This window comes from Giraffa tippelskirchi, chromosome 4 (genome assembly GCF_054371585.1).
Source record: "Giraffa tippelskirchi isolate mGirTip1 chromosome 4, T2T-mGirTip1v1.2.pri, whole genome shotgun sequence".
Lineage (NCBI taxonomy): Eukaryota > Metazoa > Chordata > Mammalia > Artiodactyla > Giraffidae > Giraffa > Giraffa tippelskirchi.
The window spans coordinates 131,038,293-131,056,432 of record NC_137278.1 but is presented as its reverse complement, the minus strand read 5'-3'; the positions used below and the strand labels follow the sequence as shown (position 1 = coordinate 131,056,432).

General features: G+C 36.7%; 1 protein-coding gene across 25 annotated transcripts in view; it reads left to right on the top strand.

Annotated features, from left to right (window-relative positions):
- LARP4 (La ribonucleoprotein 4) overlaps positions 1–18,140 on the top strand; it is a 70,958-nt gene that overhangs the window by 42,235 nt on the left and 10,583 nt on the right. For 18 of the 25 annotated variants that reach the window (XM_081592541.1, XM_081592534.1, XM_081592531.1 and 15 more), the window contains 4 exons: positions 3,471–3,581; positions 4,309–4,362; positions 15,398–15,610; positions 15,784–15,923. In XM_081592541.1, the coding sequence (XP_081448667.1) occupies positions 3,471–3,581; positions 4,309–4,362; positions 15,398–15,610; positions 15,784–15,923 (518 nt within the window). Of the gene's footprint in view, positions 1–3,470; positions 3,582–4,308; positions 4,363–15,397; positions 15,611–15,783; positions 15,929–18,140 lie in introns of all 25 variants that reach the window. The other 7 variants (XR_014082695.1, XR_014082694.1, XR_014082693.1 and 4 more) reach the window with 1 other exon arrangement.

Here is an 18,140-nt window from a genome sequence, read left to right as displayed (position 1 = left end):
TGTCACTGTTTCCATTGTTTCCCCATCTGTTTGCCATGAAGTGATGGGACCGGATGCCATGATCTTGGTTTTCTGAATGTTGAGTTTTAAGCCAGCTTTTTCACTCTCCTCTTTCACTTTCATCAAGAGGCTCTTTAGATCTTCGCTTTCTGCCATAAGGGTGATGTCATCTGCATATGTGAGGTTATTGATATTTCTCCTGGCAATCTTTATTCCAGCTTGTGCTTCATCCAGCCAGACATTTCACATAATGTACTCTGCATGTAAGTTAAATAATCAGGGTGACATTATATAGCCTTGATGTACTCCTTTCCCAATTTGGGACCAATCCGTTGTTCCGTGTCCAGTTCTAACTGTTACTACTTGTCCTGCAGACAGGATTCTCAGAAGGCAGGTAAGGTGGTCTGGAATTCCCACCTCTTTAAGAATTTTGCAGTTTGTTGTGATCCACACAGTCAAAGGCTTTAGTGTAGTCATTGAAGCAGAAGTAGATGTTTTTCTTGAATTCTCTTGCTTTTTCTATGATCCAGCAAATGTTGGCAATTTGATCTCTGGTTCCTCTGCCTTTTCTAAATCCAACTTGTACATCTGGAAGTTCTCAGTTCACATACTGTTGAAGCGCAGCTTGAAGGATTTTGAGCATTACCTTTCTAGCATGTAAAATGAGTGCAGTTGTGCAGTGGTTTGAACATTCTTTGGCATTGGTGTTCTTTGGGATTGGAATGAAAAGTGACCTTTTGCAATCATGTGGTCATTGCTAAGTTTTCAAATTTGCTGGGATATTGAGTGCAGCACTTAAGCAGCAGCATCTTTTAGGATTTGAAATAGTTCAACTGGAATTCCATCACCTCCACTAACTTTGTTCATAGTGATGCTTCCTAAGGCCTAAACTTCACACTCCAGGATGTCTGGCTCTAGGTGAGTGATCACATCATCAGGGTTATCTGGGTCATTAAGATCTTTTTTGTATAGTTCTGTATATTCTTGCCACCTCTTAATATCTTCTGCTTCTGTTAGGTCCATACCATTTCTGTCCTTTATTGTGCCCATTTTTGAAGGAAATGTTCCCTTGGTAGCTCTCATTTTCTTAAAGAGATCTCTAGTCTTTCCCATTCTGTTGTTTTCCTCTACTTCTTTTCATTGTTCACTTAGGAAGGCTTTCTTATCTCTCTTTGGTATTCTTTGAAACCTTACATTCAGAGTTTCAAATGGGATAGTAGTAACTAATGAAATTGTGAGAATTGAGTTATTATATAAAGAGCTTTGAGCAATACTTGGGACATTAGCCATTGTTATTATTTCTGTATATTTCTTTTTCTATGATCCAGCGAATGTTGGCAATTTGATCTCTGGTTCCTCTGCCTTTTCTAAATCCAACTTGTACATCTGGAAGTTCTCAGTTCATATATTCTGAAGCCTGGCTTAAAGGATTTTGAGTATAACCTTACTAGCATGCAAAATGAGCGCAATTGTGTGGTAGTTTGTACATACTTTGACATTGACCTTTTTTGAGGTTGGAATGAAAACTGACCTTTTCCAGTCCTGTAGCCACTGCTGAGTTTTCCAATTTCATTGACTTATTGAGTGCAGCACTTTAGCAGCAGCTCTTTTAGGATTTGAAATAGCTCAGCTTGAAGCCCAGCATCTTCACTAGCCTTATTTGTAGTAATGCTTCCTAGGGCCCACTTGACTTCACATCCCAGGATGTCGGACTCTAGGTGAGTGACCAGACCATTGTGATTATCATCTTCATTAAGAACTGTGTTGTATAGTTCTTCTGTGTATTCTTGTCACCTCTTTTTAATCTCTTCTACTTCTGTTAGATCCTTACCATTTCTGTCTTTTATCATGCTCATCCTTTCATGAAATGTTCTTTTATATCTCCAGTTTTCTTGAAGAGATCTCTAGTCTTTCCCATTCTGTTGTTTTCCTCTACTTCTTTGCACTGTTAACTTAAGAAGGCCTTGTTATCTCTCCTTGCTGTTCTCTGAAACTCTGTGTTCAGTTGGGTAAGTTTCCCTTTCTCTCTTGATTTTTGCTTCTATTCTTGGGCTCCAAAATCACTGCAGATAGTGGCTGCAGCCATAAAATTAAAAGACGCTTACTCCTTGGAAGAAAAGTTATGACCAACCTAGACAGCATATTAAAAAGTAGAGACATTACTTTGCCAACAAAGGCCCGTCTAGTCAAAGCTATGGTTTTTCCAATAGTCATGTATGGATGTGAGAGTTGAACTATAAAGAAAGCTGAGCGCCGAAGAATTGATGCTTTTGAACTGTGGTGTTGGAAAATACTCTTGAGAGTTCCTTGGACAGCAAGGAGATCCAACCAGTCCATCCTAAAGGAAATCAGTCTTGAATATTCATTGGAAGAACTGATGCTGAAGCTGAAACTCCGGTACTTTGGCCACCTGATGCGAAGAACTGCCTCATTTGAAAAGATCCTGATGCTGGGAAGGACTGAAGGTGGGAGGAGAAGGGGACGACAGAGGATGAGATGGTTGGATGGCATCACCAACTCAATGGACGTGAGTTTGAGTAAACTCCAGGAGTTGGTAATGGACAGGGAGGCCTGGCACGCTGCAGTCCATGGGGTCGCAAAGAATTGGATATGACTGAGCGACTGAACTGAACTGAACTTATCTCAGCTATGTGTAAAGCCTCCTCAGACAGCCATTTTGCCTTCTTGCATTTCTTTTTCTTGGGGATGGTTTTGGTTACTGCCTCCTGTACAGTGTTACATCCTCTGTCCATAGTTCTTCAGGCGTTCTTGTCTCCCAGATCTAATCCCTTGAATCCATTTGTCACCTCTACTGTATGATCATAAAGTATTTGATTTATGTCATACCTGAATGGCCTAGTGGTTTTCTTTACTTTTTTAAATTTAAGCCTGATTTTTGCAATAGGGAGCTGATGATCTGAGTGACAGTCAGGTCCAGGTCTCGTTTTTGCTGACTGTACTGACCATTTGGTAATGTTCATGTGTAGTCGTCTCTTAGGTTGTTGGAAAAGGGTGTTTGTTATGACCAGCATGTTCTCTTGATAAAACTCTTTTGTTTGCCTTGCCCTGCTTCATTTTGTGCTCCAAGGCCAAACTTGCCTGGAGAAATGCATGAAAATACTTAGCACCTAGAAAATGCTAATCTAGGACCTTCTCCCTCCCCCCTTCCATTTTTTAGATAATGATAGGACTTCAGAGATTTTTCTTTAAGGAAGATTTAGCTTGCCATTAGGACAGAAATAATTTTTCAGTTTTGCTGATTATAACTTTCCTTCCCTAAATCACGCACACAGTTTACACTACGACTGTGCATATTCCTCTTTTAGAGCATAATTCTGCTCAACAGAAAAATGGGCAGAAGATATAAACAGTTACTAAGTAAAGAAATAGAAAGGGGCAAAAGACATGAAGAGGAAAAACTGCCTATTAGTGATATATTTTTAGGGTTAACTGAAGTTTTTTGTTTTTAGGAAGTAAAAGCTTTGTTTAAAAATGAAAACTGCCCCAAGGTGATAAGCTGTGAGTTTGCGCACAATAGCAACTGGTATATCACTTTCCAGTCAGACACAGATGCACAACAGGTGAGAAGAAGGCTTTTCTTTTGATTTGAACTGCTGGTGGTAAAAGAGATAGTGTGTATTTTAATTGAGAAAAATGTGTGCTTACAGTAATGTTTATCAAGACTTTGGAGAACTTTGTTCAGCCTTTTGGTTTTGCTTTCTAATTGGTTTCCTTTTTGATGATCTTCCTAAAGCTTTGTTTCAACATAAGAACCATTTCCTATCAATAAAAAATTAGCACACAGTTTTCAAATTAACATGTACTCAGTAGTTAGTATTTCTGTTATATAGTAGGCTGCAAAATATATAACTTCTGCTTCTTGGAATTTTGACAAATGATGTTACTCTTAATTGTTATCATGTTTTATATAAAGATAAGTAAAATCACTTTGAAACAAAAATTTATATAATAACATTTTTAAGTCACTCACAGATTTGTCTTAATTCTTCATCTCCGAAGGCTCTCTGAACCTATTCTAAAATTGATATGTAGTGATATTTTGGGTCTTTTCTGAATTTTGTGCATTTTATCTGTAGTGATCCATAGTAGTTATTACATAATAAGTGTTAACTGAAGCTGAGGTCTTAATTTCTGCTTTTTCATTTCCTATCCTCTGCATAATGGGGTCACCTTCAGAATTTTTTATAGTTTAGAAATAGTTGGTAATATTAAACCTCTCAATAGAATAATGATTGCTTTAATGAAATATTTGAATGCTAATGAAAGTTCCTTTCTGCTTTGTAACAGGCTTTTAAATACTTAAGAGAAGAAGTTAAGACATTTCAGGGCAAGCCAATCATGGTAAGAAACATTTGTAAGTAGTCCAGTTTCAGACAAGAAGGTTTTTGTTGTCTGTTAACAAAGATGAATGACATTTTATAAATCACATAATGAGTTTAAAGAAATTTTTGACTCATATGAAATGCTATTTCAGAAAATTAGTTGATAGAATATCAAAATACTTTCTAAACCCCAATAACTTCTGAAAGTATAACTTCAGACAGCATGAAGTTTTAGTTAGATGCTGATTGACAACGTGTTAAGATAATTGTAGATCGCAAAAGTCAGGAGCAGGAATGAGTTTTTAGCAACAAAGGTGGGAAACATTCCCCATTTCCAACCTTATTTCAGTTAACTGCATCCATGCTAATACTCAGCTATTTAAGAACCTAGAAATTGTCATTGATGATACTTGGCTCACTGTTTACATGTCTAACCTGTTCTTATGAAATCCACTTCAAAACTTCTTTCAGTCATTATTGCCATTGTTTAGGCTTGAGAGATTAGAATAGTCTTTTAACTATTATGCTTTCAGCTTTCCCCTCCTTACAGCCCATCCTCCACATTATTACCAAACCTACCATCTAAGATAGAATCCTAAACATGCACTTACTTTGACAAGCTCCACATTCCCTGTGTAATATGTAATTATTCTTTGTAAATGTGATGTGTTGTTCTTACTCTTATTGAGTTCTTAACTGTATATCAGTGTCTATTCTAAGCATGGTGTGTGTATAGACTCATTTAATTTTTATAAGAACCTAGTAAGGTGGGTACTCTTGTTTTCTCCATTTTACTGGTAAAGAAAGTGAGACATGAGAGTCACCTACCCAGTTCCACGTAACTAGTAAGTGAAAGAACCAGATTGAGAGAAGCTTACATTTATTAAGAGATTGTATCTCAGATACTGTTCTAAGAACATGACATATTTAAATCTCACTATTGCTGTATTATTACTTTCCATGGTGGTATTACTTTGCATATTATGAATGAAGGTATCTGCCAGTTATCATTCTAGTTCCTCTACCTGTAACACTCTTCTCCTTATTTCCTTTCCCTGCTTGAGGCTATTAGGATATTCTAACAATTTCAAAGTTTTATATGTCAGATTTAGGTCTTTGATACATCTGGAATTAACTTCATATATAGTATAAGACAGGGATCTAATTTCATTTTCCTCCCATTTATAGAAAGGCAGTTGTGTTAGCACTTATTAAGTGGTCTGGCCTTCTGCAAGTTATATGTAATGTTGCATCTATCCTATGTATCTCTAGCTGTTTTAATTACCGTAGATTTCTAATATCCTTTTCTCCTTGTATAGTCTTCCTCCTTGTGCTTTTTTAGAATTATCTTGAGTATTACTTTTCCATATGAATTTTAGAATGTTTGTCTAATAGTAACAAACAACCAAAAACCTTATTGGAATTAATGGGATTACATTTAATTATTTGATTAAATTGGGGACATTTGGCAGTTTTACCCTGAATTATTCATTAATGTGGTAACTTTATTATGATATGTTTTCTGTATTCACGTCTGTTGTATTTCTTATTTCGTTAAAGTAATTTTTACTGCTTTTTTCCCTCTCCTTGGTAACTTAGTGATTTTTTCCAAAAATGTTTTCATTTGTAGTAGCCTTGCTGAACTCCTTTCTTAGATCTATTAGTTTGTTGGGCCTTTTGGATTACTTGCTTGATAGATCTTACCAATAAATAATCACTATTTTGATTATTCCTTATACCTCCTGTATCTTATAGCTTATTGCTTTTGTTGAGATCTCAGGTGTAGTGGTAAATTTGTCTCTTCATTCATTCATTCTCTTTCTTTCATTATAAATAGTTTTCTTCTTTCTCTGCCATTTTGGTTTTCATCTATGGTTCTTTTGATTATCCATCACATAGTCCATGGGGTTGCAAAGAGTCAGACATGACTGAGCGACTGCACAACAACAACAAAGCAGTATTCTTGCTAGGAGATTCACGTTAATTTTTATATCATTCATTAAAACCAGATGACCTTGCACCCAGAAAGACACATGCAGGAGCAAGAAATTGTATGTTCCAGGCCTTGATGCTATTTTCAGCCATACGTCCTTTGATCTGGACATGTCATTTCCCCCTGCGGTCTTGGTTTGTTGCTTTGAAGTGTGCATGCTTTTCATTTCTGAAGTTCTCTGGTTCAAAAGCAGTGATCTTGGAGGACAAAGGGATTAAGTGAACAATGCCTGCCCTTCTGTGCTGTGGATAATTTCATTAAGAGGCGGTACTTCCTGTCTTAATTGAGTTTTTATGACTGAGAATATTAAGTTTTATTTGGATTTCATATAAATTATATATATTATAGAATATATGTATATAGTATATATGTTTACTTCTATATATATTTTTGTTGTATATTTACTGTTCAGAATTTTTAACTGTGAAAGTAATACCTGTATGTGGTAAGAAGGTCAAGTGATTCATAGTAAATTAATTAAATCTCCCTCTCTCAGATTCCTCCAGTCATTTTCCCTGTAGGTAATATGAGAGAGCAGTTTTTTCTGCATGCATTTAGAAATCTTTTTTGTGTCTATCTTTATGGGAATAGAAATGTACAATGTATACACTTCTGTTGTTTTCTCATAGTGGATCTTCAGGATCTTTTCATTCACCATTGTTTCTGTTATACATACAATATTGTTCATGTGTATCATGGTTTAATCATTTCTCTCCATGGAAAAACATAAAGTTGTTGCTCTGTTTACAGATAATTTGTAATGTATGCTTTCTTTAAAATTTTTTTTTATTATTGTGATAAAATATGCATACATGCAGTTTGCCATTTTTAAGTGTACAGCTCAGTGGCATTTAGTACATTCACATCGCTATACAGTCGTTACTGGTATTTTTCAGAACAAAAACTCTGAAACAAAGTTCCCAAACATCCCAGCTTCTCAAATAAAAATGCTATATCCATGAAACAATAACTTCCTATTCTTCCCAGCTGCTGGTAACTTCCCTTCTAGTCTCTGTCTTTCTGAATTTACCTATTTTAGACGCCACATACAAATGGAATTATGTGATATTTGTTCTTTTGTCTCTGGCTTATTTCACTTAGGATAATGTTTTCAAGCTTCATCTATATGGAGCATGTACCAGAACTTCATTACTTTTTTTTTTTTTCGTGTTTTATAATCCATTTCTCTTTTTTTAAGATTTTTTTTCAAAAAATTTATTTTTGATTGAAGGATAATTGCTTTACAATACTGTGTTGGTTTCTGCCATACAGCAACATGAATCAGCCCTAGGTATAGAACTTCATTATTTTTTATTTGATGAATAATATTCCACTGTGTGTATATACCACATTTCTTGTATCCATTATTGAAAGATGCTTGGGTTGCTTCCATCTTTGGATTCTTGTAATGTGATAATTATATATTTAACATTGAGGAGTGCATAACTGTTTTCCAAAGAAACTGTATCCTTTTACATTCCCACCAGCAATAGAAGAGGATTCAAATTTTTCTACATCCTTGCCAACACTTATTTTTGCTTTTTTGATAAAGCTGATGGGTAAAAGTGGTATCTCATTATGGTTTGGGGTTTCATTTTCTTAGTGACACAAAATATTGGGCATCTTTTCATGGACTTCTTTGTCATTTTTATGTCATTTTTGAAGAAATATGTATTCAGGTCCTTTGACCATTTTTTATTTCATTTTTTAAAAACATTTTTTAACTTATGACTGTATTGGGTCTTAATTGTGGCACGTGAGATCTTTGTTGGAATTACATGGACTTCTCTCTAGTTGTGGTGTGAGGGCTCAGTAGTTGTGGTGGGCAGGTTTAGTTGCCTGGCAGCATGTAGGATCTTAGTTTTCCAGTCAGGGATGGAACCTGCATCTCCTGCATTAGGAGGCAGATTCTTAACCAGTAGACCACCAGGGAGGTCCCTGACCATATTTTATATTGGGTTATTTGGTTTTTTGTTGATTTGTACCAGATCTTTATATATTGTGAATATTAACCTCTTGTCAGATATATGATCTGCAAGTATTTTTTCCCATTTTGTAGTTTACCTTTTGACTCTCTTAAAGTGTCCTTTGAGACACAAAAGTTTTTAATTTTTGTGAAGTTCGATTAATCTTTTGTTGTATGTGCTTTTGGTGCCATACATCAAAAATCATCGCCAAATCCAAGATCATGAAATGTTAACCCTATGTTTTCTAACAAGGATTTTTATAATTTAGCCTTTTCTTTCTATTTATTTTAAAAAATTTTTATTTTTGGCTGCACTGGGTCTTAGTTGCTGCACACAGGCTTTCACTGTCATGAGTGGGGGCTACTCTCTAGTTGCAGTACTAGGTCTTCTCATTGCAGTGACTTCTCTTGTTCAGAACATGGAATCTAAGGTGTGGGGGCTTCAGCAGTTGTGGCATGCAGGCTGTAGAGCACAGGCTCAGTGGTTGTTGCACATGGGGTTAGTTGCCCTGCAGTGTGTGGAATCTTCCCAGACTGAAGACTGAACCTGTGTCCCAGGCAACTGGCAGGTGAATTCTTAACCACTGGACCAACAAGGAAGTCTCTAGAACTTATAAAATTGGCGTCAGTCTTCTCAAGCTTTGCCACCACTTTAACAACTAAGTTTATATAATATTTAAATCCTTTCTTATCGTTTCAACAGTCTGCCACCATCTTCATCAGAAGTAGATTCCACCTCAAGAAACCACTTTCTTTCCTCATCCATAAGAAGCAACTCCTTATTTGTTCAAGTTTTATCATGAGATTGGAACAATGCAGTTCCATCTTCAGCTCTATTTCTAATTCTAGTTCTCTTGCTATTTCTCCCACATCCACAGTTATCTTCTTCCAGTAAACTTGAGTCTTGAACTGCTCAGTTATCCATGAAAGTTGGAATTAACTTCTTCTAAACTCCTGTTCATGTTGGCATTTTGCCTTCTTTTGATGAATAATCTTAATGGCATCTAGAATGGTGAATCCTTTCCAGAAGATTTTTAATTGATTTTACCTGTCTCCATCAAAGAAATCATTGTCTCTGGCAACTACTCTATAGCTTTATGAAATGTATGGTAAAACATATAATTCAGTCTTGAAAGCCAAAATTTCTCCTTGATCCATGGGCTGCAGAATGGATGTTGTGTTAGCAGGCATGAAAACAACATAAACCCCATCATATATATCTTCCTTAGAGCTCTTGGGTGACCAGGTGCATTGTCAGTGAGTAGTAATATTTTGGAAGGAATCTTTTTACTGAGCAGTAGATCTCAGCAGTAAGCCTAAAATATTTAATAAACCATGTTGTTAACAGTTGTGCTGTCATCTAAGCTTTGTTGTTTCATTGATAGAATATAGGCATAGTTCGGTTCAGTCACTCAGTCGTGTCCAACTCTTTGTGACCTGATGGACTGCAGCATACCAGGCTTCCCTATCACCAATTCCCGGAGCCTACTCAAACTCATGTCCATTGTGTCGGTGATGCCATCCAACCATCTTATCCTCTGTCATCCCCTTCTCCTCCCACCTTCAATCTTTCCCAGCATCAGGATCTTTACCGTGAGTCAGTTCTTCGCATCAGGTGGCCAAAGTATTGGAGTTTCAGCTTCAGCATCAGTCCTTCCAGTGAGTATTCAGGACTGATCTCCTTTAGGATGGACTGGTTGGATCTCCTTGCAGTCCAAGGAACTCTCAAGAGTGTTCTCCAGCACCACAGTTCAAAGCATCAATTCTTCAGTGCTCAGCTTTCTTTATAGTCCCAACTCTCACATCCATACATGACTATTGGAAAAACCATAGCTTTGACTAGATGGACCTTTGTTGGCAAAGGTGTATATGTTAATGTGTATATATGTGTAAATGTATATACGTTAATCCCAAACTCTGCTTTTAAATGCGTCCGTTTTTTAATATGCTGTCTAGGTTGGTCATAGCTTTTCTTCCAAGGAGCAGCAAGCGTCTTTTAATTTCATGGCTGCAGTCACTATCTGCAGTGATTTTGGAGGCCAAAAAAATAAAGTCTGTCACTGTTTCCATTGTTTCCCCATCTATTTGCCATGAAGTGATGGGACCAGATGCCGTGATCTTCGTTTTCTGAATGTTGAGTTTTAAGCCAACTTTTTCACTCTCCTCTTTCACTTTCATCAAGAGGCTCTTTAGTTCTTCTTTGCCGTAGTGGGTTTAGCATAATTCTGAAGGGTCAAAGGATTTTTGGAATGGTTAATGTGCACTGGCTTCAAGTTTAGTCACTGACTGCACTAGTCCCTACCAAGAGAGTCAGCCTGTCCTAAGCTTTGAAATCTTGAAGCCAGGACTTATCTTCTCTAGCAATGAAAGTCCTAAGGTATTTGAAAGTCTTTATTAGTTATTTTAGCTAGATATTCTGGATAACTTGGTGCAGCTTCTACATCAGCCCTAGATCCTTCACCTCGCACTTCGATGTTATAGAGATGGCTTCTTTCATTAATCTCATGAACCAGTCTCTGCTATCTTCAAACTTTTGTTTTGTAGCTTCTGCATCTCTCTTAGCTTTCACAGAATTGAAGAGAATTAGGGTCTTGTTCTGAATTTGGCTTTTGCTTGAGGGAATGTTGTGACTGGTTTGATCTTCTATCCAGATCACTAAAACTTTTCCACATCAGCAATAAAGCTGTTTGGCTTTCTTATCATTTGTTTGTTCACTGGAGTAGTTCTTATTTCCTTCAAGAACTTTCTTTGCATGCACAACTTAATTGTTTGGCACAAGAAGCCTAGCTTTCGGCCTTTCTTGGCTTTCAACGTGCCTTCCTCACTAAACTTGTTTCTAGGGACTTCCCTAGAGGTCAAGTGGCTAAGACTTCATGCTCCCAGTGCAGGGGCCCAGGTTCTATCCCTGGTCAGGAAACTAGATTCCACATGCCACAGCTAAGAGTTTGCATACCACAAGTAAGACCAGGAACAACCAAATAAATAATTTAAAAACCATTTCTAGTTTTTTATGTAAAATAAGAGAGCTATGACTCTTCCTTTCACTTGAATATTTAGAGGCTATTTTAGGATTATTAACTGACCTAATTTCAGTGTTGTTGTATCTCAGGAAATAGGGTGATCCAGGAAGACATTGAGAACAGGAAAACTGTCCATTGGTAGAGTAGTCAGAACACACACATTTATTGATTAAGTTTGTCGCCTTATATTAGCGTGGTTTGTGGTTTCCCAAAAGAATTACAATAGTAACATCAAAGATCACAGATCACCATAACAAGTTTAACAATAATGACAAAATGAGAAATATTGCAAGAATTACCAAAATGTCATGCAGAGACACAAAGTTATCAAATGCCATTGATATAAAAATTGGGGACTTCCCTGGTGGTGGAGTGGATAGGAATCCACCTGCCAATGCAGGGGAGATGGTTTTGATCCCTGATCTGGAAGATTTCACAGGCCGTGGAGCAACTAAGGCCCGTAGGCCACAACTGCTGAAGCCCGCACGCTATAGAGCGTGTGCTCTGAAACATGAGAAGCCCAGGCACCACAATGAAGAGTAGTCCCCGCTCACCACATTAGAGAAAGCCCATTTGCAGCAATGAAGACCCAGTGCAACCAAAAATAAATTAAAAAAAAAAATTAGACTTTTATTTTATACACTTGAAGCTAATATAATATTATGAATCAACTCTTAACAATGTGAGCAAATACTGATGGAAAAATTGTACCAATTGACTTGCTCAGTGCAGGCCTGACACAAACCCTTATTTTGTAAAAATAGTACAAAACAAGAACAAACAAAACCATAGTATTTGGGAAGCACAATAAAGCAAAGTGCAATAAAAGTATAGTATGCCTGTACTGCAGCTTGCTCTTAGTTACTTAGTTCTGCAACTTAGTTCTAGTTACTTGTTTTTAGACATCTTTGTTCCTTGCTTACATCATTTTTATTTTTATTTTTATTTTTATTTATTTATTTATTTTGACAGTTATTTAAGACCTTTATTAACAGGTGCTTGCAGTTTGTTGACTTTTTTATTTTTGAAAAAATCAAGCTGTAAACTTTTTTTTTAATGGGCTGTCCTTTTAAATCTGTTTTCTATCTTTAAAATATTTGGTGATGGGACTTCCTGGTGGTCCATTGGTTAAGACTTTATGCTTCCACTGGAGGGCTCAGGTTTGATCCCTGGTTGGGGAACTAAGATCCCACATGCCACCCAGCATGACCAAAAAAGCAAACAAAAAGCCTCTAGGTAGGGAATGCCTTGGCGGTTTACTGGTTGAAACTTTATGCTTCCATTGCAGGGGGCATGGGTTCGATCCCTGGTTAGGGAACTAATAATATCCCACAAGCTGCAGGCAGTGTCCATAATAATATAAATTAAAATTTATTATTTGTGTGTGTGTGTGTGTGTATATATATATATATATATATATATATACTCAAACTTTGTTTTTAAAATTAATCTATTATTTTTGGTTGCACTGGGTCTTTGTTGCTGCGAGTAGGCTTTCTCTAGCTGCAGTGAGCGGGGGCCACTCTTCATTGTGGTGCGTGAGCTTCTGATTGCAGTGGCTTTTCTTATTGCAGAGCACAGGCTCTAGGCACACAGGCTTCAGTAGTTGACAGCATGCAGGCTCAGTAGTTGTGCCGCACAGGCTTTTAATTGCTCCATGGCATGTGGAATCTTGCCAGACCAGGGATCCAACCTATGTACCCTGCTTTGGCAGGCAGATTCTTTACCACTGTGCCACCAGGGAAGTTAGCTGTGTGTGTGTGTATATACATATAGTGTTAAAATACATATAAAATTTACCATCTTAACTATTTAAATTTCATTTAATAGTTTAGTAATAGTAAACACATTGTCTTTGTTGTACAGCCATCACCATCATCCATTCTCATAACTCTTTTCTTCTTGTAAAACTGAAACTTTGTGCCTGTTAATAACGCCCTGTTTTCCCCCTCCTCCAGCCCCTGACAACTACCTCAGCCTATATTATATTTGATTACTTACCTCGTATAAATAAATCATATAGTATTTGTCTCCCTGTGATTGGCTTATTTCACTTAATATTGTGTCTTCAAGTTTCATTCATGTAGCATATTGAAAATTTTCCTCCTTTCTAAGGTTGATACATATTCCAGTGTATTTATATAACAGAATTTGCTTATCCATTCATCTGTTGATGGACACTTGGGTTTGCTTCCATATTTTAGCTCTTGTGAATAATGCTGTTATGAATCATGGGTGTACAAATACCTCTTCAAGACTCTGCTTTGAGTTCTTTTGTATATATACCCAAAAGTAGAATTGCTGGATCATATGGTAATTCTGCTCTCAGCTTTATGAGGGCCCTCCATACTGTTTTCCGCAGTAGCTGTACCATTTCATACTCCTACCAGCAATGCTCAGGGTTCCAGATTGTCCATATCCTCTCCAACACTTCACTGTTTTCTGTTTCTTGTTAGTAGCTTTCTTAGTGACGTGGTATTGCTTTGTGGTTTCAGTTTGTGTTCCTACAGAAATTAGTGATGTTGAGCATCTTTTCATGTGTTTATTGTCCATTTGTATATCTCTAGAGAAATGTGTATTCAAGTAGTCAGCCCACTTTTTGGTTGGCTAGTTATATTCTTAAGCATAGTTTTAACACAGTCTTTGTCCTCTCTATTTCATGCAAATTGATAGCTAGATCTAGAGGCTTAATCAGAATTGGACTTGATTTTGGAGCAGCAGAGAGAACAAAAACACATAGTATATGTCATTGTGTGTCTCTCTCAAACTAGCTGTTGCTGATCATTGACTAGATACATTAATTCATTAAGGGTTGCTATCTGTTGCTATTTCTATTCTATGTTTTTTCCATTTGTTAGTCAAAATACTTTCCCTCATATTCATTACCCTTAGGTATAGGTTATATATGTGATGTGGAGAAGGAAATGGCAACCCACTCCAGTACTCTTGCCGGGAAACTCCCATGGACGGAGGAGCCTGGTAGGCTGCAGTCCATGGGGTTGCTAAGGGTCGGACATGACTGAGCGACTTCACTTTCACTTTTCACTTTCATGCATTGGAGAAGGAAATGGCAACCCACTCCAGTGTTCTTGCCTGGAGAATCCCGGGGACGGGGGAGCCTGGGGGGCTACCGTCTATGGGGTCGCACAGAGTCGGACACGACTGAAGCGACTTAGCAGCATATATGTGATGTATGATAAATGCCTGGTTCTAGCTTTTATTACCAGTTTTCAAAATAATGTGTTGGTTCCCTTGTTGTTATTTAGTCACTAAGTCCTGTCAAACTCTTTTGCAACCCCATGGACTGTAGCCTGCCAGGCTCCTCTGTGGGCTTTCCCAGGCAAGAATACTAGAGTGGGTTGCCATTTCCTTCTCCAGGGAATCTTCCCAACCCAGGAATTGAACCTGCATCTCCTGCATTGCAGGCAGATTCTTTACTGTCTGCACCACCAGGGAAGCCCCTTCAAAATGACTGTTCAGATATTTTTTGTTTTTGAATATTTAAACATATTTGGTGTGTTTATTTTCCTTACTGATGAAGTGTGGCCTCTTTGAGTCCTTTTGTTAGGGTAGTTTTCAATGTTCCTTGCTTTCTAATGGGACAAGATGTTCCAGGCTCTTATACATTTTCTGTCAAAAGGCTCTGGAGTCACCAGGTTACTTTTATTTATTTCCCTTTTTAAGGGTTGTACTGTTTTGAATGCCCATCATTAGTGTATCAGAGTATGTGTTTTGCCACAGCTTTTTCAGTAGAGTATGTTGTCAGATTTTTAGGCTTCTGCCAATTTTATAAGTGAGAAATATTAATTCCATTCTGATTGCATTTCTCTGTGAGCAAGGTCTAGCATCTTTTCATATAAGAGCCACTTGCCCTTTTTCCCCTTGTTTTGATAAGTTGCAGTTAGTTTTAATATTTTGACTTTTATGATTTTACTTTGTTTATTGTATTAATTGTATTTTCTGTGTAAAAGTTTTTAAAAGTAAAATGTGTTTAAAATGTAAATTAAATATATTGGTGAAAGTATACACTTAATCCTTTGTGATTATATATTCTTTGTGTTCTTCTTGCTTTTAGGCAAGGATAAAAGCCATCAACACGTTTTTTGCTAAGAATGGTTATCGATTAATGGATTCTAGTATGTATAGTCAGCCCATTCAAACTCAAGCACAGTATGCCTCACCGGTCTTTATGCAGCCTGTATATAATCCTCACCAACAGTACTCTGTCTATAGTATTGTGCCTCAGTCTTGGTCTCCAAATCCCGCACCTTACTTTGAAACACCGCTGGTAAGTGAGATCCTTAGAGAATATATGATTTTTCACTGAAGCTGAAATTTGAAGAAATCAGAGTTAGTATTCTTGTAGTATTTTGTGTTGATGGTGGTTACTTTCTAGGCTTTAAATGGTGATAAATATATTTAATACCCCAAATCAATTTAAACATTAAAATTTTCTTTTAGGCTCCTTTTCCCAATGGTAGTTTTGTGAATGGCTTTAATTCACCAGGATCTTATAAAACAAATGCTGCCGCTGCCGCCGCCGCTGCCGCCGCCGCTGCCGCCGCTGCTGTAAATATGGGTCGACCATTCCAAAAAAATCGGTAAGGTAAAATATGATAGCTGGAATTTATTGTACACAATTCCCGGTAGTTCTTACAGTCACTATGTTAATAACAACGCTTATTTCCTAACACAATAAAAAGGATGCCCCTTCCCCCCCAAAAAAAAGTATGTTAACAATTAATAAACACACTTTTACCTCAGAGTTGATAATGCATATAAAAAGGATTTGGGACTGAGATTATACACCAGTATATATTGACCTTTTTTTTAATAATAAAGAGAAGAGAAAAAATTTTGTGTTAACAATATAAAATCTGGTTTCTAGGTACCATTTAATGTGTTAAATAACATTTTGGAGAATGGGTTTTTTTGATGGTAGAAATGTTAACTGATTTGAGTAATAAATACTAGGAGAGTGAGTTATTTATCATTTTTAAGGATTAACTTGATTTCCACGAACTATGCTGTGTTGAGTCCCTCAGTCATGTCCGACTCCTTATGACCCCAAGGAATGTAGCCTATCAGGCTCCTCTGTCCATGGGGATTCTTCAGGCAAGAATACTAGAGTGAGTTGCCATGCCCTCCTCCAGGGGATCTTCCTGACCCAGGGATCGAACCCAGGTCTTCTACATTGTGGGTGGATTCTTTACTGTCTGAGCCACCATGGAAGCCCATTGACTTGTTATATCACTGTTAATTTTCATAACCCTGTAGATACAGTATTGTGTGTATTTAAAAGAAGAAATTTGAGAAGTAAAATGTTATATATCATGTCTAAAAGCATGTAGCTAGTAGCTTGCAGAGCCAAGATTTGAGTCCAGGCAGTTTGATTCCAAAGCCTACACTTAAACCATAGTATTCTGAATAAATTATTAAGAACTCCAGAATCTCAGTTGAGATTATCAGCTGATAATCTCAGTAATTTGGTATATTTATAAGGTTTTTCTGAAACATGCTTCACTGAAGAAACAAGCCTTCCAGTATTAAAAACAATACTCTTCTCAGTAGCTTCTAGAAGCATTCATATGTACCACTCTCTAATAGTCACAGATTTTATACTCACTTTTAACTGACGCATTTAGTTTAAACATTTGAACATCTTTGTTGTTGTTCACACCAGGAAGCTTGTAGAATCTTAGTTCCCCAATCAGGTATTGAACCTGGGTCCCTAACACTGATAGTGCCAAGTCCTAACCCCTGGATCACCAGAGAACTCCCTGAAGGTCACTTGTAAGTGTTTGGAAATTTTTACTATATATACACATTCATAATTGTTTTATGAAGTTTCAAATGAGAACTCTTCATATTGTAAGAACGAAGGATTCTTTATAAACAAAAGATTACTTGTGCTCTTATAAATGACTATTAGTTTGATACAGTAATAAGAACAAAATTCAAGTAATTGCTAGGACATATGTGTAGAAGTTCAATGAGCCTTAAAACACATGCTGTCCTCTAACCTCCATCCTGTTAAAAATTATTTAATTACCATATGCACATAGAGACAGTGATGTTTAAGTATGGAAAGACCTTTGTTATAGTGTAGTTTTATTAATTCATTTTACAGATGAAGAAACTGAAAGTTGAGGGGAATGGTTATCTTACTAGGGTTACATGGCTTTTTATTAATTAGCAAACCTGAGATTAGTATATTTCTTTTTCTTCTACTATAGCTAGTAAAGTTTTTTTTTTCCTTGAAAATAATTCCATTAATGCAAATGACAGTTTTATACTTCCCTTGTGAGGAGATACAGATTTCTTCCGATTAGAAATAGTAACTTTGTAGAAATATGTATCTGTTGATTACACTTTTCTTTGGAGGGATGAATTTTGCTTTAAGCAAAATAAGTGAAATAGACACATCTTGGTTATATGAAAGACTAAAAACAATTTTCAGTAACAACAAAAAGATTGGTGTTTGCAGATGTTTACCTTAAAAATATGTTATGTGGGTTTATGGTATTCCTTTATTGTCACTTGATGTTTTTATCTGCTTTGCTTTCTTGGCAAAAGAGGTAAAATTGCAATAAGAAAGCCAAGAATGACAGTCAAGTCATTCTTGCTTACAAGGAGATGTATCTGTGGTTTTGGAGATGTAGATTTAGTGTGATTTTCCTTGTCACTCAAATCTGTTTGTGTATAGTTTTATCCATATATTTGACCAGTGTAGATTGTTACTAATTTTTAGTCACAGAAATAATACACAGATACTTCCTTATAAAAATGTAGATATTGCAGATGAACTAGAGCCTTTT